The following is a 27,830-nucleotide window of genomic DNA, read 5'->3' on the forward strand; positions in this document are numbered from 1 at the left end:
AAGCACATCATGCATTGCCCAGGACACTGTTTTAAATTCTTGGTTATACAACTGGTACTTGGGACATAAAGGGAAGTGACATTGTGCATAGCACAGAGATGGCCGAGATGAGATGGATAGTGAAGTTACAAGCTGATAGACTACCTAGCTTGAATGGGGTTGTCCCTTTAAAGCTGGCATTGACAGCACACAAATTGCTTCATTAATTGCCCTTGCTTGTGTGTTTTTCTTTTTGAACCTGTACCTACTAGAAAACTATACTGAATACTACTTTGTACAGACTAACTAGATGTGTATTTTCCATGTTACTGTATGTATACTATTGTACTACCTAATTACTGTATTTTGCTTATATTTCTGTGAAGCTTTTCTCCTTGGGTCTCCACTGAAAACGTGCTTTTGGCCCAGTCGGACTTTCCCAGTAAACAAATGTAAATAAAGTACTTTTGCTGTAAGATCCTGACCGGCTGGATTGTTAATGCCCGTTATAGTCTCTGTTTTTAGGGCTAGTTTTTATGTTAAGAGTAGTAGATCTGATGAACGGCTGACAGCCTGAAAGCATTTATCTGTTCTGTTTTCTTGTTATTTTGTGTTGATCATACTGTTTTTCTACTTCCAGATAGGTAAATATCTCTAACCCGAATAAAGTCATTAGCACTTTGAGGAAGAGGGGTCCTAAACTGCAAAGCAAGCCCTGAGACTGTAGACTGCAGCATGCAGGGACAGAAAACCAACAAAGAGGAAAGACAGCTAAACAAAAAAAACAGGTGGCTACCAAGAGAGAAAAGAATCAGTAAAAAAGATAGCTTAAAATAAATTTTTCAGTTACTTGCAGCTCGAGATTTCAGAATCATCTGTCTTACCATTTTGGCAGCAAATGAGCTCTGATAGGGAAAGTGTGGCACGTTATGGGAAGAGGAAGCAGCTTGTGATTGGGATCCGAAGTCTAGAAAATGCAGCCGAGCTGGATCCAAGGACCGGATCAGAGACCCACAGGTGATGAAGAATGAAAAGAACATCAGATTTACAATTTGACAGACATTATAAACGCACTGTGCATATTTTATAATTACAAAAGATTAAAGATTTTCTGCATTTATATGACATTTTGACAGTAGCTTCATTTTCAGTAACTCAGAAACCCATTTTCACAGACTTCTTTGATGTCCCATATACTTGGTAGAGACTATTTTGTTGGTACTGTGCAAAATGAGTAGAGACTATTTTGTTGGTACTGTGCAAAATGAGCTACAGGTTGAGAATGAAGTGTGTGATAATGCACAGAATATGAAACTCGTTCTATCCATTTTTTAAATGAATTAAGACAAATATTTAAAAATTGCCTCTTTGTCCTCCCCCACGTTTTGTCTTGCTCAGAAGTCTAGCAGTATGGTGTACTTATGTGTCCGGGCACGTGTATTACAAGGTTAACATATGCTGTGCATGTACAAATGCAGTGGAACACCACTCTCTCTAACACAGATTATCAATGGATGTGCATAGTTGCTGTGTGTTTGAACACATCCTTGTAAAAAAAACTGGAATCAGTAGTAAATCTGAAGTGGACAGCAGTGGCATTCCAGAGTACTGATGATAGACATGGAATACGAAAAATCAAGCTGTCGAGTTCCACTTCACTGATCACAGAATGCCTACAGCTAATACAATTATCTTCATGAACTTGTTTCAAGAATTGCATGTAGGATTATTCATCAGCTTAATGCTATGCACATGCTACATGCAGTGAGCATTGCTTAACTTTTTTTTTTGTTAATTAGAATCCCACTGCAGCAGATATACATATAGAGCACAAAACAGCCAGTGTTTACAAGTCATTTATGAATTCAGCATAGAATTCAATGGGTCCAATTCCAAAAGACTTGCTTTCAGTTTAAGTGACCAGTTACAATGAGAGCAGTTATTTTGGTATCTTGCTCCCTGTGTAAGCCTGGTTATAGACCGATCTAAATCGGCAATCTTACACTGAGAGCAACTCTGATGGAATCTGGCCCAGTGTCTCTGGAAGTGTGGCACTTAATTTCTTTGTTCTTCCCTCTCCGGCATTGTGCTTAAATCTGTTTCAGCAGATACTGCAAAACTCCTAAGGAAATGTGTATTTTTGCTAGCTTTCATCTGCGATGCATTTGCAACGATTAACTACGTTACTTCCCCAATTATGCAAAAGAAATACAATCAGAAATCATTACATTAAAACAATATTAATAAATTTACTTTATTTCCTTCAAGTACAATCAGATATGTTTTTCCCATCCCAGGTTGTAGCTCGACTACTATATCGAGAAGACAGTACTTGCACATGGATGGGTATATTTCTATCATTCACTGAACTTAACTGCAATGCAAAATATTACAGTGTATGCACTAACCACATAATTTCTAACAAATTTCATAGGACTATGGAGTACAACAAAAACACACTTTTCTGAGAAACCTATGCAGCTGCACACACTTCAGGCTGCCTCATATTTCTAAGTAGCAGAACACGAGTCTGTCATTGAAAAATACAGGTACACCCATGCGCATGACAGTACCATCTGCTCAGTGTAGTAACCATGCTACTGCCTAGTATAGGAAAGACAGATCTGGTAGTGTGTTTGGGTGGCATACAGTATAAACAAGAAGTTCTCCCATGCTCAACAGTGAAATGCATAACAAAAGTACCACTTTTCTTTACCACACCACACTCTTTCAGACTGTCTCAAAGAATCATTAGCCTATTCATTTTCCTCCCTGTGGCAATGTCAAAGAGGAGATATTCCAAACCCTCTGACATTACAATAAGTTCAATGACCTACCTTCATCTACCAAGAATCAACAAGTTTAAGGTTCATAACGAATCCTCCCACTGGGAGCAATGCTACCTCTCTATCCTCCATTTTTGTAAGTCATAGATTCTCTAATTAAACTATCATGCTCTACTGATAAGCATTCCCCATCTGTAAAGCCTTTTGGACCTACAGCATAATTCTTTGTCATCCAGATAGTACTCTGTTCTTGTTGTTCTTGAACATGTTCTTCTCTTCTTCCCTGCAGAGAAGCACATTCTCTGGAACAAATAAGCCCTCCAGAAATGGCAGGTAAACAAACTACATAAGTTGATAAAGCTGAGCTGCAAATGTACCAGTTGTTAAGATCTTGTTTTTGCCAGCAGCTTCTGTGAGGTGCTGGGTACAGACAAGATAAAGCAAATAATCCAGACAGTTGCACAAAATTAAGTAAGATGAGAATTTCACATATATCAACCTCAAGGAAGAGAGACTCAAAGTATATAAAAACATTTATTCAAACCACATAGCATTAATTTTGACATGGATCTCATCTACTAATTTGGTTGCCATCATCAGTTTCTCTAAAATGAAAATAAGCTACTCTTCTGAAGTTAACACTTTCAACACCTGCATGCTTTGAAGTGAGGTAGAGAGGCAGACAGTGTGTATTAACTGACATCAATGTACTTCTTAGTGGTTAAACATCAGTACTAATGTCAGCTAAAGAGAAAGGACATCCAATTCCCAATCTTTGTACATGCACACCAACGTACTGATGCAACAGCTGGTCAGTCACTCAATTGTTCTGGCCGTAGAAATACTATCCCCCATATCAAAGGGTTAATTCATACAGAAGAATGGAGGGACAGAAAACAATGAAATTCAGTTTACAATGCTAATGTCAGCCTTACTCAACTACATATCAATTAAAGTGAAGGCTTTCAGGACAACCGTGTTTGTACAGAATAATAAAAACATCGATCATGGCCCAGCCAACTCAAGTTCTGGTTAGTGGCTAAGGCAATGGAGCAGCTCGCTATGGAAAGAAAGGAATAATTAAGTGTTGCCTGCTCCCTTTGTCTTGGGGGAGGGATATGGGTGCACGTCTGAAACACTGACTATGGATAGAATCCAAACGGAAACCACTCAACTGTGAAGGGATGTAGGGCTGTAGACTGAGCACCTCATTTTGAGTGAGGCTTATGACATAAGCCCATAGCACTCTATCCCCCTCAGGATACAGAATGAATGCTGAGTGGGACAGTAAGGGACTTGGAAACTGACACCCTGTAAATGATGATGGCACCATTCTCCATCAAATGACCCATACCTTATCCCATGGAAAGGCCATGGAGGAAGCAAATGGGCCAAATGGACAAACATCTAACTCTCACCCCTACAGGACAACTGGGTAGAAAAGAAGGAGGAGGCTTGATGGTTAAAATGGAAATCTGGAACATGAACACCTTCAATCTGAAGGAAATTTACAGCATTTAACAAACTACTGTGTTCATATGTTCAAAACTACACCACCGGAATATTAGTTTCATAAACTGCAAAACAAATTATGCAAAAGTCTTACAGGAATTCTTAATTGCTAAAATGCCACAGAATCTATGTTGAATCTTCAGAGATCCTATAACTTCCACTTTAATAGTTTAAAAAACAAACTGTTACAACAGAGAACATTTGGTGATTTGTTAGGGAACATGAGCATCAACTAGAAAATTTGAAGGGAGGGAAAATGAAATGCAGGATTATTGCCCATTACATTTCTTAGGCAGCCAACATCTATTCTCATACATTCTAAACACAAAAACTTGTTACAGTGCTAATATAGACAAATGCAGAGTTGGTAACTGCCTAAACCAGTGTACATGACAATGGTATTCTAAGTTTGCATTAGAACAAGTGCATACAACAATTCTCTCTTCCCCTTGACAAGAATAAAGATAAAAAATGTGTGTGGAAATTTCATTTGTTTTTTTCATTTGATTTTTCTAAAAAAGCTGCATTAGTTCATATCAGAATCACTCAGAGCAAGTCCCATTAACTGACCTTAGCTCCACATCCTACACCTTTCTTCCATTTTGCTGCCAAGCATAAACCTCTCTCCTAAGTAGTTCTATGAATAAGCTTGACCCAAAAGTTTGTGCAGAACATGAGAATTGAGTGGTGGTCTCATTTAGCAATTTAATACTCTGAACATGACAGATGTGTTCCTGTCTGGATCAAAACAATCTTTTTTCTTTCCAATGAAATCAAGCCCTGAAAAAAAAAATGAAATCCATTTATTGCGTTATTGCCTGTGACCGTCTCTGCTGCATGCCAATCCTGGTAAGTAAACAAACAAGGAACAGCTGATTATAAGTTACAGATACCTGAAAAGTGAATGGGTGTAGCATAACTTTCTGATACCACTGCATTTCCTCCAAATTATCTTGTATAAGTACCTATACGGAGGTTACAGATTACAACTCAGAAGGGCACATCACAGGTACAAAGACAAGCATTTGAAACTGTGTATGATCTTCAGAAATTGGTTTAGAGAAAAAGAAAACTACTAAGGAATTTAAAAGATTGTTTTGATTGCATGCACTTAGCGTAAGGCTCTTGAGGATGGTAGTTTCCACAGCACATTCCCTGTGAAAGGTCCGTCGACTCTAAAGTGAATGCAGCATCAACTGAAGTGAAGATTCTGACAACAGCAAACTCCTAAGTGATTGTAATTATCAATTCAAGTTCTAGTGAAAGTGCACACTCAGTGGCTCACATCCATGTCTCCATCATCCATAGAGGAGAATCCACTAAAGCTGACAGGGTGACACTGAAGGTTATGAAGGTTCAAGAGACAGGCTGTCTGTGTTGCGCTGAATTCTGGAACTGCGACAAGAAGCACCTTCTGGCCATCTACACCTGCCCATGAAGGAATAAAAAAAGTGCTTTGAAAATATTTGCAGACATTCAAACACTAAGTCTTTGTTATGCATGTCCAGAACATTTGTCTAGACCACCTAAAACTCTATAAAGCTTGTGTATCTGGTTGTATGAATCTTAGCCATATCAGCAAATCAAACACATTCATTGTTACGTTACCAACAAGACGTCTGCTTAATTCATGCACAAAGATGAATAAACAAAATCATATCAGCACTAAAACTCTACTCAGTCACTATAAATTATCTTCTTAATGGCAAGTACTAGCAAACTTCTACCAATACAATATATATATATATATATATATATATATATATATATATATATATATATACACACACACACACACACACACGACAAACAGATTACTAAGAACCAATGTGAATGAAAACTACCATATGTTGTTACTGTCTTGTTTCAGATTACAATAATAATGTTTACTAACTCGCACATATAAACTCCCAAAGGTGAATTACTTTTGTTTATTTGTTTTGGCTTCCTCCAAACTACACAACTTTATTACATTAAATACATATTCTCATGTTGGACTGGAAAGCCATATTAGCAACAAGTCATCTGCATATTTAGCTAAGGAGTACATAAACTATGTGAGAATGTGTGCGCGCAGTAGCCCCATCATGTATTATACGTACTTTAATAAAGTTACCTATCTTATACTTGAAAAGCATACTGTAAATGCAACACTACAAGATATTAAAAAAAAACTTTCTGGAAATTAGCGACCAAAGTTGCAACTAAAGAAGTTCAGACCACCCCACTTACCAAGCTAGCACATATAAAAAGAATTCCATTAACCTTCAAAGGGCATTTACATCTAAATGTCAAGTTTTTATCATCACAAAGTGTCAAATGTGTTAGATAAAAATACAGTTATGCTGTTTTACTGCCCCAATCTACTTGTGCAGTTTCTTTGTAATTGTGGAAATCATTCTGACTTTTAGGGAGATCTTATATCATCTAGAATCTGTCATAATATTAGTTAAGCTACAGTGGATACAAAAAGTTTACACACCTCTGTTTAAATGTCAGGTTTTTGTCATATAAAAAAAATTAGGCCACAATAAATCATTTCAAAACTTCTCACCTTTAATGTAACCTATAACCCATACAATTCAATTAAACAAATGTGTTAGGGGAAAAAAAATTAAAAAAAAAAAACGTACAATAAGCTGGTTGCACAAGTGTGCACACCCTTAAACTAATACTTTGTTGAAGCACCTTTTGATTTAATTACAGCATTCAGTCTTCTTGGACAGGAGTCTATCAGCATGGCACATCTTGACTTGGCAATATTTGACCACTCTTCCTTGCAAAAGTGCTCCAAATCTGTCAGATTGTGAGGGCATCTCTTGTGCAAAGCTCTCTTCAGGTCACCCCACAGGTTTTCTATTGGATTTAGGTCTGGGCTCTGGCTGGGTCATTCTAAAACTTTAATTTTCTTCTGGTGAAGCAATTATTTCATTGATTTGGATGTATGCTTGGGGTCATTGTTGTGTTGAAAGGTGAAATTCCTCTTCATCTTTCTAACAGATGCCTGAAGGTTTTGGGTCAAAAGTGACTGGTATTTGGAACTGTTCATAATTCCCTCCACCTTGACTAAAGCCCCAGTTCTAGCTCAAGAAAAGCAACCCTAAAGCATGATACTGCCACCACCATGCTTCACTGTGGGGATGGGTGTTCTTTGGTGATGCGAAGTGTTGTTTTTGCGCCAAATGTACCTTTTGGAATTGTGGCCAAAAAGTTCAACCTTGGTCTCATCAGACCATAACATATTTTCCCACATGGTTTTGGGAGGCTTGAGGTACTGTTTTGCAAATTTTAGCCAGGCCTGGATGTTTTTCTATGTAAGAAAAGGTTTCTGTCTTGCAATCCTACCCCATAGCCCAGACATATGGAGAATACGGGAGATTGTTGTCACATGTAGTACTTGCCAGAAATTCCTGCAGCTCCTTCAGTGTTGCTGTAGGTCTCTTGGGAGCTTCCCTGACAAGTTTTAGTCTTGTCTTTTCATTAATTTTGGAGGGATGTCCAGTTCTTTGCAACGTCACTGTTGTCCCATATTTTCTCCACTTTTTGATGACTGTCTTCACTGTGTTCCATGGTATAACCAATGCTGTGGAATTTTTTTTGTACCCTTCTCCTGACTGATTCCTTTCAGCAATGATATCCCTTTGATGCTTTGTAAGCGCTCTGCGAACCATGGCTTTTGCTGTAGCAGGCAACTTGGTAAATGTCAGAAAAACCCTACTAGAACAGCTGAACTTTACATGGGGTTAATCAGAGTCTCTAATTGATGGCAGGTGTGTATCCAAGAAGACTGAATACTGTAATTAAATCAAAAGGTGCTTCAACAAACTATTAATTTAAGGTTGTGCATACTTATGCAACCAGCTTATTGTACGTTTTTTATTTTTTTTACCCTAACAGATTTGTTGGTTTTTCAACTGAATTGTACAGGTTTATAGGTCACATTAAAGGTGGGAAAAGTTTTGAAATGATTTATTGTGGTCTCATTTTTTTATATCACAAAGACCTGATATTTAACAGGGTTGTGTACACTTTTTATAAGCACTGCACGTGCACATTTTTATTTTTTGGTCTAGGCACCTTAGTGAACATGAAGGGGTGGCTAAACCACTGGCTACATCACATATTCTAGCTATCAGGTGAGGGATTCAAAGGCATGATCTGCAGAAGAACTGTGGTCTAACATGGGAACCAGTCAGGTGCAGCTTCAACATTACTATGATTCGCGGAGGACTCTCATGGTAATTATTAGGCTACACACAGCTGACAACACAGATACATGTACAGAATACTGGACTTGCTCAGAATGCTGTGCAGGTACAAGCTGAATAAAGCTTGTGTGAAACTGCAGACCATCAGAACAAGTGGCAGGACCAGGTGGATGGCATGCCATACATCATCTTTCCTTAGTACATGGTTGAGAACAAATGTTATGAGGAATGTACAATCTGGACGGTATAAGGAGAAATGCTATTATGTGAGGAGCACAGAATACACAGGAGGAATGGAAAGGACAGGCGGGGGTGCAGCTTATGATAACACAGGGTACTATTGGCAGACATGAGATAGATTTATTACACAACAGTATACATTATCACTGTACTGCACACATACTTACTGTGAGTGCCTCCACGTAATGTTAGCGGAATGTGGGGGGATCAGCACTGATGAGGCCCACAAATGTTAGTAGCATGGCATATACACAACACTACTTGTACCCTGTCATCTATGAGACATGTAATGCCTTATTACTGTAAGCAGTGCAATGACAACATAGTGTATATGCATTGGTGTGCGCAGGCAAACTTTTTCCATGCAGACATTGAACCGGCTGACTAAGAATGCTGGAACTTTCACAAGGATGATCAGCAGGGGAACTACAGGCTAAAGTGGGACCCAGTCAGGTATGGAGCTTGAATATTACTATAATTCACTGAGGACTCTTGTAGTAATTATTATGCGGCACACAGCTTATAACACAGATACATGTATAGAGTACTGGACTTGCTCACACTGTCGTCCAGGTACAAGATGAATGAAGCTGCTGTGAAACTGCAGACCAGCAGAACAAGGGTTAGAGCCATGTAGGTGGCACACCATGCATCTGTTTATATGTGCACTCAGCTGTTTTGCTGGTGCTTATGTCTCATGTAATGTTGACTACATGTAGTACTGCTATGTTCAAGCTGTTCAGGGTCAGCTAACTATGTGCACCTTTCTGGCCATCCCATTATCAGTTCCACAAGTAAAGAATGAAACATGCATTCTGCTTGGTTTATATTCCACACACAGGTTTTAACCATAACACATTTCTGGAAGTTTACCCCTCCCTCCAACACCAGGCTGTTGACGGTTTAATTTGCAAATATAAATACATTTTACTACAATAATTCTAAGATACAGAAGCTTACCATCCTTTCCCTAATCAGCGTTAGTGTTCTGGCTATTTTGAACATATGCACAATGTGTAAGTGTTTTATGGTGGCACTCCATTCTCCTTACTGCTCCAGAGTCACAAGGATTCATAGTCTAAGTCTTACTGAACAGGACTGGTAAAACAGATACTTTACTGGCAGAAATTTGTGATACACACTTGTGATCTGCAGAAAATAAGAGTAGTTATCCTTTGGTGCTTGTACATGCTATACACTGCTGTTACATATTAGAGTTAGTCAATGTACGTTTTGGAAAATGTGTGCTATTTTCATACATGGCACACTGCTGCTACTGCCCTAGCCATGTTATGCTGGGTAACATATTGCCTCTGCAGGCAGATTAGGGCACTGAATAGACAGGTTAGGGCACTGAATAGATATTTAGGTGCCTGTCCACATTATGCCAGTTAACATATCCCCACTGCAGACAGATCACAGCAATGTAGAGACAATTTAGCTGACCTGACTTGTTTTGTTGGGTAACATATCCTCTCTGTAGACAGATAAGGGAGGCACTGCATAGATCTTTAGGAGCACCTGCATTCCCTTACTTTCTGCCTCTAGTGATGGCTGATGCTCTTATCCGTGACTTCTGCATGAAATGAGGACTATACTACTAATTTGCACACCTGTTCTATAGCTTGGCTGTTTAAGATAGCTGATGGCTAAATATACTTTCATAAACCTTTGCACAGGTTCTGGGAATTTCATAGGTGTCTGCTTTGTGTGTCACTCACTTACCAACCCTACACAATTGCAGACCATGTTTGTGAATACAGCACAGCAAATTCAAAAAGTTTAAAACCTAGGTACAAATAGCAAAATCAGTCACTGCGCATGTAATCAGATAGAGATGTGGGTAGGCGCTTAGGCAGCAGACAAAGTAAAAAAAGAACATACTGCATGAACAGTCAAGGGTAACTCAGACCATCACTCATGTACTCTGCGATTCAAGAAGTCTTAATAAGAAGCTGGGACACAGATGACAGATTACAGGCTGGACAAGAAAGAGAAAGATGGGAGATGGGTAGAGAGTACTGATCTACATAAAGGAAGGCATCAAATGTGAGGTGTCAGAGGAAGAACAGACAGGAATGCGGTATAATGAAGCCATAGTTAGAGGACAAGTCAAGTGCCTTGGCAGTTAAGGCAGAGGAAAGTAGGAGGAAACTGCTGGTGGATTCATAAAGTGCATCATCCACCAAACATATCAAGAGAGGAAAACAGAATGGAGGACAGAATAAGGGGGTGAGGTATAAGGAAGGAGGGAAGGCTCATGGGAGAGCTAAAGCTGCCTGATAAACACAGAGGTTCTGAACTCAAAGGCACAAAAGGAATAAGAGCCGAGTTACGTCTTGAGGAGTTCAAACCATCTGCTTCAGGACTGTACCCAAAATGATAAAATTCTGGACCTGGTACTAACCAATTCAGTGTGTCATGGAGGGTCAAGTTAAAGCACAGCCAGTAGTGATCAATGTCGCTGTGTAGTTAAGAGTAGGGAGAAGGGTAAATAAAATGAGAAAGACAATATCCACAAAAAGTGGATTATGCTATCTTGGGGGAAATAGTCAAATTTCGAGGGGTATGGACAAGGGTGTGAGAAATAGGCAAAAATGCAAAAGGAGAGGGATGCCAATGTGACTTACACAAGAATGTGAGGTTAATAATTGGTAAAAGACATGGAGTACAATAAGTGGAAAGATTATGGTGGAAGGTTGAAGGAGCACATTACACCAAAGCTATCAATAAGGCAACAAAGATAGTACAAGCAACAAAGGCAAAACATGGCAGGGAATTGGCAGAAAGGAAGCAAGGGCTTTAAGTACATAGCAAAAAGAAGGGATGGATAGACCATGGCCAGACTGCAAAAAAGGGATGAGGCTCAAAGAAGGTTGTGAAAATGCAGAAGTATTGAATGAACATTTTGTTTCACAGCAAAATACAGAGAAGAGTGAATAGACATCAAGATAGAGAGGGAAGAGATAAGCAAGACCAATTAGCATAATGGTTACGGTCTTCGCACAAGATACAAAGCTTGACCCTCACCTCCGGCCAATGCCTGTATGCAGTCGGCATGTTCTCCTTGTGTCTGTGTGTGGGAGGGTTACTCCCGCTTCTCCAAAGCGCACACTGTGTTTTCATCTCAAACTTGCAAAAGAATGGGGCCATGGGCAGCAGTACAGACTCTTGAAGGTGCCCTCAAAGGGCAGAGTTGTGCAGACCAACTGTTTTGGGCATCTACTGTGGCATGCAGTATCCTCCAGATAGGAAAACACGGCTAGCCACTTGACTGTGTAAAATATGGCTCCATGTAATTGGGTCATACTGACTAATGTCACCAAATAGGCATGGATATTTTTCAGTGATAGGTGGGCTGAAAAACATTGTCCTCCCCCACAGTGCCTTTGGTAGGCAATGCCAAACTGAAAGTACTTCCGACATAGCAAATCCAAGAAAATCTAAAAGGTGTTATTGCTCAATACTAGGAGTCTAAACAAAAAAACTCCACTCCCTAGAAGCCTTCTTCTCCCAAGAGAATGCAGACATCTGTGTGATCACTGAGACATGGTTTAAAGCTGTGGAAAGCATACTGATGGTTCAAGGTTATAATGCCTTCCACATATTTAGACCACCTACTACACAGACAGGGACTAAAGGTGGAGGTGTCCGATTTACATCAAAGATAAATATACCTCAAGGCTGGTCAAACAGGACAATGCACTCAAGCTTCTCCATGTTCAAATCACCATAGGCAAAATCCAATACCACTTCTTCGCAAGCTATGGGTCTCCCTCTATGACCCAAGAAACCCACACCATGTATTCAAATTTATTGGAAACACACCATCCAACCTAATACCATATTCATGGGCAACTTTAATTACCCTTTATTAACAGGGAATCAATATGCAAACACCAAATGTACATGCACAAATATTCCTGGATTTTGTAAACAAACTCCCTGGACCACACTATCAATACACCAGCAAGGCATACAGGATGTGGTCCTCTCAAATATGGCAGTGTTGCACACCCCCTAGTGTAATGTCTTCTTTGGTAAGGTCAGACCACAAAATGGTCTCCTTTGAAGTAAAAATAGAACCTGGAACTCCAGCTAACCCTGGAATATTCAGGAACTACTGTAAGGCTAACTTTCTACTATTACATGATAACCTGGCAAAATTTCAAGCCTCTAAACCCTGAGAAAACTCCTGCCTATGCAGAACTGTTCACAGAAACCCTATATAAGCACATTAATGGCTGCATAGAGGAAGGTGTACCCACCAGGCAGAAGTACAGAACTTACTCAAAAGAACAAGCCACCCTGGTGGAATCACATAAGTAAGGCTGTATAACAGAAGGAAGAAAATCATGGCAAAAATTAGGAGGTGCAGCACCCAGCAGGATAAAAGCTCTCTCAAACTAAACAACTCAAGAGTGCAAATAAAGTCTACCAAAGCCAATTTTTAGGTAAATCTGACTCCCCCAGGCCAAGGACAACCACAAGGCATTCTTCAGTTATGCTCACAACCTCAAAGTCAACACACAATTATGAACAGAGATCATTGTAAATGGAGCCACCTATACTAAGCCAAAAGATGTAACAAACATACTGGCTGACAAATTCAGCTCCAGGTTTACCCCTCTCTCTCCATCAACCTTCCCTCAGGAAATAGCAGGGGGAGTTATATTTTATATCACTAAGGAACAGGTGCTGAATTTTCTCTCTAAGGCCAAGAACACTGCATCAAATGGACCCAATCCCAGGTTGGCTTCTACACAGCATGAAGCATGATCTCTCAGGCCCTCTGTAACTGCTATTTAACTATAGCCTCTAACAGGCTTTGTGCAGTCATCCCTCTGCACAAAACATGGGCCATCTACAGACCCATAAGATTCATTAGTCTCATATGCAAAGCTATGGAAAGAATTATCAAGGAAATGATCAATAATGACATAGGAAACCTGCAGACATTGGACTCAACCCAATCTGGTTTCATCAAGGGCAGGTCATTCCTACACAACCTAGTGGACTTCTTTGAGAAGGTCACCAAAGGAATGGATGAGTGCATAATGGTTCACACTGCCAACCTTGACCTGGCCAAGGCATTTGACACAAAAAAAGGCAACTAGTGCTCTTTACAAGCATGTTTTTAACCACCCTACAGCCAATTTCAGATTTATTATTACAGATAGAGTCACTGGTAAGAAAAGTAACAAAGCTGGTTGGCACAATATTTTAAACATGAAAGAAAAGAAGTGGATTAAATTGGAGGGGGGGATTATTCCCCCCTGGGCTTAATGAGCAATTGTGACCAATCACCCTGGCTTACCAATTAACTCTTGCTTATATAACATGTGGCTATTTGTGGAAGTTTTTGTTACACTGAGGAAGGCTTGATAATTTTTGCTGACTGTTTATGTCACAATAAAATCTGTTTTGTGCACATCACTTTGGGCTCGCATTCCCTTTTGTATTCTAAAAAACTAAACTCCACTTGTTCCAAAACACAACCTTGCAACAGTTTAAAATTACTTGCATGAAATTCTTTAAAATACATAGCTACAGGATTATCACACAACTTTTTTTTAATGCCGCTTAAATGGTCTTGAAAACGCACTTTAAACTTTTGTTTACTTTCACCTACATAAAACCGGTTACATGGAGATTTCAAAATATACACAATTCCTTCCGTACTGCAAATGCAACATCCATTTGGAAACAAATTTACAGAATTAATAGTAGAAAAGTTACTTACAACATGGAAACAAATAGAACATTTCCCACACCTAAAAGTGTTGCATCTTAAAATAATCTATGTATTCGTACTTCAGGCATTTGAAATTTACTGTGTACTATTATATCAGAAATACTACTGCCCTTTTTATAAGAAATCAAAAGTTTGTTTGCTAAATACTGTTCCAAAATACCATCTTTGAACAACATAGGCCACTAGTAATGTAACATTTGCACAATCTGTTGACTTGGTATAATGTAAACAGTCACAAAATAAATCATCTTACCAGTGTGGTTGGCACTATTTCCCGCATCTCCCTTGCGTCTTCGTTTGTCAAAATCTATCAACTCAATAAATGGAAGTCCCTCATTATGTGTAGCGTTGTCGCCTCACACTAAGATGCTGTCCGGTTCGATTCTCAGCTAGAGCGTCTTCTGCGTGGCGACATGCGTGAATGGGCGTACCTTCGTTGAAGGTTGTGCGTCAGGGCTGGCAACTCGGCACGTAAAATTCAACTGCCAATCATTAGCGGACCGGAGTTCCACTGTGGCGACCCCTAACCGGGAAAAGCCGAAAGACACAACAACAATAACTGAGTTTCTTCTTCTGCTTAGATATTCACCTTTATAATGCTTAGAAGCTTTAAATAGGGTTAGAACTAACACTTCTGTCTTGTCATATCCTCTTGTGTGCAAACATTTTAACTGAATCTTGTAGTTCTTCAAAATCTTTATATTACACAACTTCCTTATTCTCAGAAACTCAGTGCATGGTAAAGATGAAATCAAGTGTGGGTGGGGGGGTGACAGCTGGAACCATGTAGGAAATGTAACCCCCCCTTGAACTTTGTGAACTTTCCTACCAATGAATCCTGTTTGTTCACCCCACAATTCCAAATCTAAAAAAATTGACACTCTCTCTTACTGTAGCCTCCAAACAGGTTTCGTGCCTCACGTATGCAGAACGGCAACAGTCCTCCCTTTGCACAAACATGGGCCATCTACAGACTCTGGAAACTACAGACCCAAATGTTTCACTAGTCTCATATGCAAAGCTATGGAAAGAATTATCATGGAAATGATAAATAATGGCACAGGAAACCTGCAGACACTGGACCCAACCCAATGTGGTTTCATCAAGGGCAGGTCATTCCTACTCAACCTAGTGGACTTCTTTGAGAACGTCACCAAAGGAATTGATGAGTGCATAATGGTTCACACTGCCAACCTTAACCTGGCCAAGGCATTTGACACAACCCCCCACCTGGGCACTGCTGACAAACGTAAGAGGTTAGGTCCCAGCTGGCTCACAGACAGGACTCAGGAAGTTACCTCGTAGAGACCTGTCACAAGCGGGGTCTGTCTGGGATCGGTCTTGGGACTGTGCCTTTTTGGCATTTATTTCCCTGAAGTCAAGGCCAATGTCAATGACCCCTGGATGACTAAAGTTGCATATGACTGCAAATTGGGAGTGGTCATTGAAACTCCCACTAATACAAATGCTCTTCAGGAAGGGCTGACACAGACAAACTGGAGCCAGAGCCATGGACTAAAAAAGAGTTATGTACTTACCATAACCTGGCATCTGTTTTATCCTATATCATTATTCCTCACAGAAGGGTCTTGGATCAGGCATTGGATCTTAGCTGGCAACTTTAGCATAGACAGATCCAAGACTAAAGCTCCTCCCTCTCCCATAATTCCCTGCTGCCCTCTAACCCTCAGATCGGGTTTGCTAACAAGGTCAGTAATGCTACTACACAAAAGGTAGAAAGGAAAAACAGTCCCAGACCCACAACACTAACTTCCTCAGAAGATCCAACAAAGATGGGGGATGGTGGGAGAGACGTGAGGAATAATGACACAGAATAACACAGATTCCAAGTTATGCCAAGTACATAACTCTTTATCTGATGTTATCCATCTCATTATTCCTCACAGAAGGGTCAGAGTCCCGAGCTACCATACACCCTGGGAGGCCTCATGGAAGGACATGTTGAAGCACTAAGGAATGAAAGGAAGCCCTGTTGCTGGAAACTAAATCCAGCTTGTAATGAGGTATAAAGGTGGGAGGATTAGACAAAGTGGCAGCAGCACAAATCATCAATGGAAAGTTTGGCCATGAAGGCTCAGGAAGTAGCCAGAGACCTAGTGGAAGGAGACCTAACCTTTCCCAGAACCTTAAAATGCTTGCTGGCATAGACTGCAGAAATACAGCTGGAGATCCATTTAGAAATAGTCACTTTAGAAATGGGGAGGTCACGTCTATTCAGGGAGAAAGCCACAAAGAGCTGGTTGGATTTGCAAAACTACTTAATCCTACGCAGATAAAATCTTAATTGCCTGTGAACATCCAAAGTATGTAGAATGTACTCTCCTTTACTGGAATAATTGGGAAAGAAAACTGGTAGCGGAGTATATTGGTTCACATTGGATTCAAAAGCAACACTGGACAAGAAGGGTGGATTCATTCTAAGAGACACTTTATCCTTGTGAAAGACCATATACGGAAGAGCAATTGAAAGAGCTTGCAACTCGGACACCCTGTTAGCCAAAGTTACTGCTACCATGAAGGCTGTTTTCCATGACTAGAATTTGAAATCACACAAAGTAGCAGGTTCAAATGGACTCACAGTTAGAGATTGAAGCACTAAGGTTAAATCCCAAGGAGGTGAAGAATCCTTAACTGCCGGTCTTAGATGAAAAAAAATCTTTCATGAAAGCTTTACGGAGCCAGGAAGAAATTTGCAGGCTCACTTTTCATGAAAATTAGACATCACTACCAACTGGAGCTTAACAGTACAAAAACTTGCCCCTCCCTGATAAAGAAAGGACAAGAACAAGAGGATATCTGACACAGAAGATGAAAAGGGATCCAGATTCCTGCGGTTAACCCAAATAGAAAACCTTTTCCATTTGCTACTATAAAACCTTTCTTGAGGAAGGTTTCTGGTAGGCTAGGTTAATATTCTTGATGGGGAAGCTAGCTGGACTGTTTCAAAATCAATGGAATTGGAGAAACCATGCAGTTAGACAGAGGCAGAAGATTTGGAAGAGGAAGTCCCACAGGATGGGAGATTAGATCCTGAAGGGGATCCAGTATCTAAGGGAGATACTTCAGATGAGACCTGAGGAAGGGGAACCGTTGTTCATGAGGCCAGAAAGGGACAGAGGATCAGGTATGTCCTCAGGCATTGCGCTTTCCACAAAACTTTGGGGATGAGAGAGACAGGAGGATAAGAGTAGAGGAGACCCAGAGGCCATTCGTGGACTACAGCATCTCTCGGAGACTCCCTGCGTGGAGGAATCGGGGAGAAGTACATGCTGCATTTATTGTTGGTTGGGGAGGCAAAGAGGTTGCAGCATGGCTGACCCTAGTGATCGAAAATCTGCTTCTCCACCATCGGACTGAGGGACCACACCTCGTGAGGACTCGAGATGGTTCTGCTGAGTTTGTCGGCCAACACGTTAGAGTCCCTGGATATATGCATTGCAAGAAGAAAGCACCTGGAGGACATCGCCTATTCCCACAAACTCATGGCCTCTCTGCACAATGGGTAAGACCGTGCTCCCCCCATTTGTTGACATACCAGACCACTGCCATGTTGTCCATCTGAAATGCAATCATCCTCAAAGGGAGGCAGTCCTGAAAGGCTTGCAACTTTAGCAGGACTGCCCATCTCTAGGATGTTTATGTGCATCTTGGTCTGTACAGGGGACCACGTGCCTTGAACTGTTCTCCCTTGGAAATGCTCTCCTCTCACCCCAACAAAAAAGCATCAGTGGTCACCGTGGCCATGGGTGGTGGGAGTGAAAAGGCCCTGTTTAAGATGAGATCCTGAGACTGAAGCCACCAAAGAAGGTGCTGTCTGCAAACAGACATCAGTTTTATGGACATGAGTTGAGACTGAATGGACCACTGAGCCATCAGGGTCCACTGTAAAACACACATATGATACCTTGCTACAGGAACAAGCTCTATGTCTGTGGCCATGGATCTTAGGGTCCGAAGAATCAAGTGAACCAGAGAATTTGAAAGATTTAAGACCTGCATGACCTGCTCCCAGATCTGCTGAACTCTGTGTAGAGGCAATGTTGCAATTAATAAGAAAGTCTAGCTGGACTCCTATGAACTCTAACCGTTGCGTAGGCATTAGAGTTGATTGAGAGGTTGACTGTAATCCCCAAATGAGTGAAGAGGTGTAGGACATATTGGATGGCTTACGACAGTCGATGCCTCATGGGTGCTGTGAGGAGTCAATTACAGCACTCATGGAAATGAGAGCTATTCAAAAGGTACCACCACAAGAGCAAGGACAAGGATTTTATTCAAGACTCTTTCTGGTTCCCAGAAAGGACAAAGCCTGGACGCCCATTCTGGATCTTTCTTCTCTAAACACTTACCTGGATGTTCCGAAATTCGAAATGTTGACACTACAGCAGCTTCTTCCCATGCTGGGCAAGAAAGCTTGGCTCATGACTTTGGACCTCAAGGAGACATACCTGCATGCCCCTATCAGACAAAACTGCAGAAGATACCTCAGATTCATAGCAGGTTCAATGCATTATCAATTCTCTGCACAGCTCTTTGGCTTATCTACTGCGCCCAGGGTCTTCACAAAATGCCTGGCACCAGTAATTGCATTTTGCAGACCGAAAGGAATTAAAATTTATCCGTACCTGGACGGCTGCCTGATTCAAGCAGAGAGCAAGGACATTCTTCTAGAGCATCTGGCGTATTGAGCATTTGTTTCTTAGGCATGGAGGCCTGTCCTGGAGAATGCTGTATTTGTTTCTTTGTTTTTAAAAGAGGCTTAGACTTAGCAGGGGGTTTAATGGTAAACTGAGTAGGTCTGAAAACACCCTCTGAATCTTCGGGTTGCTCAGCTACTCCGGATCCCTCTGAATGGTTAGCCTCGGTAGGCTGAAAAACTTGTGCATCCGAAGGCCCACGTGGGAGTCGGAGGTGGCCTGGTTCTGCAGAAGCGGTCGTCAGGGGCTGCGAAGGCACCTCGCTGAAAACCCGAGAACCGGCGACCGGCCTAGAAGAGGCTTCGTCGTCAGGTTTGGACCTCGGATGCCTGTCCTTGTCTTTGCGCTTTTTATGTATTCCGGTCGTCGGAAGTTCCGACGCATGGTGTAATTAAATTTTCTGCCAAAATAATGTCGGGCAAAATCAAACCAATGTTTAATAGTGCGCTTGTTAAACCTACCACAAAACGGACAACCAGTGACGTGGTCTGGGCCTAGGCATGGGATACAATAGGAATGGAAATCCTTATGAAGTACTTGCTTCCCACAAGAAATACAGTTATTAACTTTTACTGATATCGGTCCGAGGCAAGAAAAAGTTTCCCCAACGGGGTACTTAGCTTTGTAGAAGACTTCGGTTCCGGATTCGGAATGAAAATCTCAGGAGTCGGCCAACTGGCACTTGCAAACTGCTTTTGCATCGGGCACCGCGTGGCAAGAAAGACTGAAGAAAATGGCATCAGCTGCATCTTATATACCCGTCACACTGACGTCAGGGAAGAGGTGACAGAAACCGACGCCGGACCAAGACTTTGGAACTCAGGCCGACTGGGGAACCACCTGACGGCAGGATAACCCAAGTGTAATGACTGCAGCAGTGTAACACGAACATCGAAGGTGTCTCCTCGAGCACCTGTCTATCTTGATGTGACAGTTGGTGTCCTGGAGGTCCACTGAAAACATCCAATCATCCTTGCGTAACAGGGGCAGAATGGACTGAACAGTGACCATCCAGAACTTGGACTTCTTGACGGACAGATTCAACTTACTGAGGTCTAAAATAGGATGCAAGTCCCTGCTCTTTTTTGGCACTAAAAAGAACAGAAAGTTCCAGATCCCCTTTGTCCTGCTGGGACCTCTTGGATGGCTCATTTTTGAAGTTGTTGTTGAACTTCCTTGAAGGCCAGCTCCCTCTGATGGGGTGGAACGTCAGGGAGATGTCTGCGCCTTAGAAGGGATTGAAAAAAGGGAATGAAATAACCCCTGGGAACGAAGTTTAACATCTACTGATTGGAGATCATGTTTGCCCAAGCTAGTGGGTGAAGGGAAAGACAAACCCCGACTTGTTTGTTGAAGGGGAAGCTCAGAGAAAGGTTCCCTAGAGCCCTGATTTTGCGGATTCCCCCTCCTCGCCTCTACGGCAGCATCTGCCATTGAATCCTCTCTCCCTGCCTCTGGAAGAGTAATCAGGAGCATCCTGAAAGGAAGACTGACTTCTGGAAGCATGTCTTCTTAGCTCCTTATTGGGTCTTTGAAAGAGACCTTGGAGGAGTAGAAAACGTGATCCCGACTGTGGACAAAGTCATCCCTTCCTGCTCACTTCAGGTCAAAGTGAGCTTTACAGAGGGTCCAAAGAGAGTGGACCAATCAAAGGAAGCATTGGTAAAAGACACTTTGAAGGGTTTCACAAACCCGCATAGTCATAACCAAGCAAAGGAAGCATTGGTAAAAGACACTTTGAAGGGTTTCACAAACCTGCATAGTCATAACCAAGCATGCTGCCTTACAGCTATGCCAGTACCTGCTGCTCAAGAGGTAGCTTCCGCAGCATTGGAAATTAACCTCATTGAGAAATTAGCAAGGGAGTAGGGAGACACCTTCTTGAGGTCCTCCTCCAGCAAAAATTCTGGAAGGGAAGTGGTGAGTTCTTTGACAGAATCTTTGGAGGCGGGTGAAGTGTGCCAAGTAATTAACTGTCCAAAGGTAGCTGAGGCACACACACACTCTCTTCCCATGCTGGTCAATGGCTTGAGACTCCCTGTTCGGTGGATGGACTATGGAGCTCTGCACCGCCAGCTCCTTCTTGGTGGCAGCAGCAATGACAATGGCATAGACGAGGACTCCTTTGCTCTAGAAGGGTCGGCCCACAAGAGGGCTAAGGAATTTATCAGCTCATTTAGGTAATAGTTCCACAGTGTTGGGTTCCTTCCAAGCCCTGCTGGCAATGAGATCCACCAACTCGTCGGCAGGGGAAGACACCCAAAAAATAGATGGACCCATCCAGAAAGCCTTCAGGAACACAGACTCCTCTGAAGACGGGGGTTTGCGAGACCATCAGCCCTTCTGCTTCAGGATCTCAAGGATGTCCCCAAATGAGACATCGTTGGGCGGAGATCTGGGGGGGACCAGTCTCCATAGAGGACCATGCCCTCTGTGAGGGACTCCATGGGTGAGTCAAAGTGCCTCCTCTTGCACTTTTTTATGAGATGCCTCCTCCATGGGGGCAACAGGGAGGACTTGGAAGATGTGTGGACCCCAAGTGGGGAGGAAATCCCCTGAAGGCTCGAAAAGGAGGGCTGACCCTGGAGAGAATGGGAGGCCTCACTACTCAAGGTGGAGAGGGGCAGGGATGGACCCAAAGGGGCAGGAGATGTGGCTCCAGTCCTGGAGAAAGTCCTCTCGACCACCCGGAATCAGTCCTGTTTCCAAACTTGGGAGGGCAAAGCCCCCCCCAAGACAGGAGGAATGAGCCCCGATACAGCAACATGGCCCCCGGATGATACCAGTCAGGAGCTATCAAGGGCCAAGGTCCCGAGGGGAAGAGATCGGTCTGGAAAGTCTGGACCCGATCCTGTCGCCGTTGGAACCAGTGCCAACCACTCCAGCATGAGGCCTACTATGGTCCTAGGGCAGAGGAACAGAGTATGGCAGGGACCTTGACGGGGTAGAGACAAAGGGGATACTTGACACAGTAGGGATCTAACCATGGGTATCTGCGTCCTGAGAGTCGGAAGCCCGTGGGTATGGAAGAGGAGAATGTGGAGTTGGGATTGGAGAAGCTCCACTAGCTGGGGATGCCAGAAACCCCCCCCTCCCTAGTCTATTTGAGCTTTGAAGAAGCTCCTCATCATCCGGCCCAAATCCAAAGGCAACAAACTTCTGGACTATCTGGAGAAGAAGGAGGAGTGGGTAGGCTTGGCTGGAGACCCTATCCTGGACCCTGAGGATCTGTGTCAATGATCTGGAATTTGGCTCCAGGGTCTAGGAGCTGACTGGAACAAATGCCTAGAGGATCTAAGCAAAGTTGTATCTTCAATAACTATAGGTAGAGCCGACAAGCCGGTTGGACTCTAAGGCTGAGTGGAAGAAGCAGTTGGATCTGACGAACTGGTCAGATCTGAGGCTGCACAGAACTTGACCAGATCAGAGGGCCTCTGATTCGAGGAGGCACAGGATCTGATAGAAGAATCCAAAGATCTAGACTCCAAGACAGCTCGAGCTGGGGTCAGATCCGGGGATCTACAACCCGACAGACTAGGCTTTTTTGAAGCCACTGAGGGCAAGGAAGGGGTCTTCTGCTTAGAATCAGAAGAGAAAGCCTTAGCAGGGCAAACATAAGGACTGCCCCTGCATTATACCTTTAAACAGCAGCTTACTACAGTGCTCTGCTAAAGCCCTGGGGTTGAATGCAGCTCAGATGTTGCATTCAACCTCCAGGTGAGGAGCCCCTAAACAATACAAGCACTCCTCACATGAGTTGGAACTGGGCATCTTCTGACTGCAGAGGAGCACTTCTTAAACTCAGAGGGCTTTTCAGACAAAGACAAAAGACCTAACACAAAAAGGGCACCAAATAACTAAATGACAAAGGGAAACTACCCAATATGCTAGGAAATCTAAGGGAGGGGAGGTAACTACTAATACTACTAAAAGAATAAACTAAAGATAAACTAAACCCAATAAAGTTAAACTAAATTATACCAATATAATCTGAGCTGAATCACTTATCTCTAGTGATAGCCAGGGATCACGTCCGTAGCAAAATGTGGCAAAAAAGATCTGAGGGTTAGAGGGCAGAAGGATATTATAGAAGAGGGAGAAGCTTGAGCCTTGGCTCTGTCTTTGCTAAAGTTGCTAGCTCGTTTCCAAGACCCTTCTTTGAGGAATAATGACATGGATAACATCAGATCAAATCAAATGCCAAGAGATACATAATAGTATCCTTCAAGAAGTCATCCACCCTTGGAATCTATCATACTGACAACACATCCCTAAGAGTTGACACAGTAGTCAGGGACTTGGGGACACACGGACAGTAATCTAGGCTTTGACCATCACTTGTCTACAGTAATGAGGGACTCATTCTATGTTGTGCAACTTAGAAACAAAGGTATGGCATCTAGGTCCAAAGATGTAAATTTTCCACTGTATTCAGCATTCATCAGACCTGTCACAGAGTACAATTGCCCCTTTTGGTATGTACCTAACCAAGCATATCCAACAATTGGAACATCCACAGAGGTTCCTCACTAAAATAATACAGGGCACAAGTAAGATGTCTGGACTGCCTCATGGCCCTATCCCTATATTCCATCTCCTACAGTCTGTTGAGGGGAGATCTATGCCTGGCATATATGGCATTGCCAGACCCCACTCTGATAGACCTCCCGCTTATCCACAAAACAATCGGCATCAGAATTATCCATTCTAAAGACTTAAACCTTGCCTCTGGTATAAATGGGGCCCACTGGAGAGACAGGTATGCATTCCAAAGACCATCGCTTCTCTGGAACAGGCTTCCCATCCACGTGAAGCAGAGTTCCTCCCTAACCCAATTCAAGTGTAACCTGGACAACTGGATGGGAAACAGGCAAATCATCCCTGATTTGACACCTATGTCTCTAATGTACACAGGCAGCTTGTAAACGGCTCATCTCACAGGCCCCTGCTTATAAATGGTTAATTTCATAACCCCCTGCTGACACTTATCAAAGGTACCAGAACTTGCCAGAGATATGGGATGCAAGGTTAGGCTTAAAAAGACCCTTGTGTTCATTAGCCTAGTAAACACCTATGAGGACCCAGCCTATTTTGACCTATGCCAAGGACCTGCATTAATAGTGGGAGGAGTATATGTGCCACTACTGACCAGTGTGTCCTCCATAAAAGCCCAGCAGCCCTGAGTCAAACTACTGGCCATCAGGTGTCTAGTTGCCCAGCCTGGGTTACCTGGGATAGCTCTGTTGAGCAAAAGCTGGATGTAAAACCAATCAACCTGGAAAGCATGAACTAAGAATTGATACAGTGTAGGTTCAGAGACAGGATTGAGTTTGGAAGTGGATGACATGATGGTAAGGAGAAAGCTGGACATCCTACTTATCCAGGAGACAAGATGGAAGGGCAGTGCAGCAAAGCCACTTGGCATGGGATTTGTGGTGAGGGAGATGCTTCAGAAGAAAGTGAGGAATGTCATCAGAATAAGTTACAGACTCATGGCAATCAGACTCCAGTGCAATGATAGAGCAATATTCCTAATGGCAGCCTACACCCCACAACAGGGTTGAGAGAGTGAGGAAAGAGTGCATTGGGATAGCAGATGCAGGACCTACTAGACATGACAAGCAGGACATCATTAACTGGTGCCGACAATGGGTGACCTGAATGCAAATATCAGGACAGAAATAACAGGATACAAGGAATGCTGGGTCCACATGGGTGGTGCAAAAGAAATAAAGGAAAGGACATTCTACACTTCTGTCTGGCAACTGGCTTGATGATGACCAGCACATTGTTCAGCAAGAGATAGTAGGAATCACAAGATCACATACAAGAGTAGCCAGCATGCACGTTGGGCAGATGTACTCCTAGAAAGAAAGGGCACTGGGGTAGAATCAGCAACTGCAAAGTCAACTCCAGTGAAATGGCTGGTCCACAGCATAAACCACTGCTTGCCACAATCAGCTGCAAGCAGTGGTCAGAGAAGGCTCTAAGGTCAACACAAACCAGGCTGCAAACCTGGAGGATGACTTACTCAAGGCTCTCTAGCACCTCAAGAGGAGGAAGAGGAAAAGGAATCTGGTGGAGATGAAGAATGGCAGCACATCAAAACAGCACGTGAGGACTATAAAGCAGATATGTGCCAGAGACAGCAATGGAAATAAAGAACATAAGCAAAGCTGGTGGAGGTGGTGAAATGCAGAATTCCAGGAAGTCATCAGAAGAAATTAGTAGTGCAGGAAAGAGTGGGAGATAGAAAAGACTGACCAAGCTAGGAAGGAATACAGTTTAGCTAACAAACAGAGAAGTTGCTATAGTAAAGTAACAGAGGCACTCCTACCAGCTTCTGGAAAGTGACTCAGTACATGACAGCACAGTGGTACAGCGGTACCACTGTCACCTCACAGCAAGAGGTTCTCCAGTTCGAATCTTGGCTGAAGTGCCTTCTGTATGGAGTCTGCATGTCCTCCCAGTGTTCGTGTGGGTTCTCTCCGGGTACTCTGGTTTCCTCCCACATTACATAGATGTGTCTGGAGATTTTCTCCCTGGGCCTCCACTGAAAATTGGCTTTGTTCCGAGTCAGACTTTCCTGGTAAATAAATGTTAAATAAATAAATGACGCAAAGAAACTATATCAGGCTGCATGGCAAAGACAGAAAGATAAGATAATCAAACACCTTCCATAAGGGATGCCAGAAACTACCTGCTCACCTGTTTACAGGACATCAAAGGCAGATGAAAGGAGCACTTCCAGCAGCTTCTGAATGAAGAAAACACCACAGAGGTTGTACTGCCCAGACATAGCTTATGGTGAAAGTGAAGGAGCATCCCACCATAGAACAGTACTAATGAAAATGAAGTCAAGGAAAGCAGCAAGCTCGGGTGAGGTCACAACAGACATGATAAAGATGTTGGGTGAGACAGGGGAGAAATGGCTTCTGCAGTATTCATAGCAGTGTGGAGAAAGAGGCATATCCCCACATGACTGGAGAATAAACATACTAGTGCCACTGTAGAAGAAAGTGGACATTTATAGCCACGGGCAGTATTAAGGCATCAAACCCCTATCATATGAACAAAAGGTCTACAGAGGGTGACTGATGAATGAATACACAGAGTAGTAGAAAGAAAGATGGGAGATGAGCATCTCAGATTCAGATTAGGATGCAGCACAATTGACTAGATGTTTGCAGTCAGACACTTGAGAAGAAGCTACAGATGAGGAAGGAGTCCAACTGGGAGTTCATAGACTTGGAAAAAGCATATGACAAGGTTCCAAGAAAGCTGATTTGGGCAGTCCTGGGGTGGCTTGCAGTCCCAGAAACATTGACAGAATTAGTGCAGGTTGTGTACGAGCACCAAATGTACAAAAACTGTTTGATCTCACTGGCAGTGGGTGTGCAAGACCACTGCTGTGTACACTAATGGACTACATTAAGCAAATAGGTTGGAGGAACAGATCAAAAGAATTACTGTATGCAAATTATGTAGCATTACAGGCAGACTTTGAACAAGAACTTCAGCAAAAGATAAAGGAATGAAATGCAAAACTGAAGGGATGAAACTGAATGCAGATAAGACAGTTATAATGGCAGCAGATGAGGAAAACAGATGAAACTGAGATAGAATGGAAAAGGTGGATCAGGTTAACAGCTTCAAGCATCTTGAGAGGTGTGTTTGAGCTGGGTAGTCTGAATGAGGAGGTCAAAGCTAGAATCAAAAGGACTACAGCTAACTGGCACATTGTGTCAGGGATAGTGTATGACAGATGAATGCAAAGAAGCTGAACAGTAAGGTGTTCAAAACAGTGTTGTGACCAGTACTACTGTATGGAACAGAAACTTGGACAGCAAAGGCAGATTAGTTGGGAATCTAGAAGTAATGGAAATGATGTGCCCGAGATGGGTGTAGGCCATACCTCTCAACCTGGAAACATCAGAAATCTGGACAAAGGCCCATGAAAAATGGGTACAAATCTGTATGCTGATTAACATAAAATTTGTAAACATAATAACATAGCCGCACCCACTCCAATGGAATTGTGGGATACCAACTATCAAACGCAAACTGAAGAAGAGACAACATAATATGGCTCAAGACACTATAGTAAATTGTAATTGTTTTAAATGTGTAGCAATTATGTTCACTGGGAAGGGAGAAGATAAACGTTAGGATTTTGTTTTTGGTGACTTGACTTGCAGTATGTGGATTTTGTGGAAAAAGTAGGGCATTTAATGGTAGGCAATATTCTAATCTTACCAAAATAATTTTATAGTTTGCTAGGACCCCCAAAATTAATTCTCCATGGCCTACTGATCAGTGGCGCAGCTAGAGTTTGTGCCGCCCAGGGCTGTCTGAGTTTGCCGCCCTTCCCCTCTCAAAATCATGGTCGAATGCCCCCCCCCCAAATACATAGCCCTCCCCCTGCATCCACTCCAATGTCCCATTACTTGGCTATTTTGCCCCATTTACCATAAACACTAACGTGGACACTGCTTTACATTTACAATGATTTGGGTTTCATTTAAAACTTATACATTTTTATAGCACGCACACACACTACTAGACATCTGTTAAACAAAGCAATACACAGTCTCACAATGAAAACAGACTTACTTAGCATTAAAATGTCTCT

General features: G+C 42.5%; 1 protein-coding gene across 1 annotated transcript in view; it reads right to left on the reverse strand.

Annotated features, from left to right (window-relative positions):
* Positions 1-3,286: 3,286 nt before the first annotated feature.
* POLD2 (DNA polymerase delta 2, accessory subunit) overlaps positions 3,287-27,830 on the reverse strand; it is an 818,333-nt gene continuing 793,789 nt past the window's right edge. The window contains exon 11 of the mRNA XM_044084220.1: positions 3,287-5,705. Coding sequence (XP_043940155.1) covers positions 5,551-5,705 — 155 coding nt within the window. The 3' untranslated portion in view covers positions 3,287-5,550. The remainder of the gene's footprint in view (positions 5,706-27,830) is intronic.

Source organism: Protopterus annectens, chromosome 9.part0, assembly GCF_019279795.1.
Source record: "Protopterus annectens isolate FY-2018-M chromosome 9.part0, PAN1.0, whole genome shotgun sequence".
Classification (NCBI taxonomy): domain Eukaryota; kingdom Metazoa; phylum Chordata; order Ceratodontiformes; family Protopteridae; genus Protopterus; species Protopterus annectens.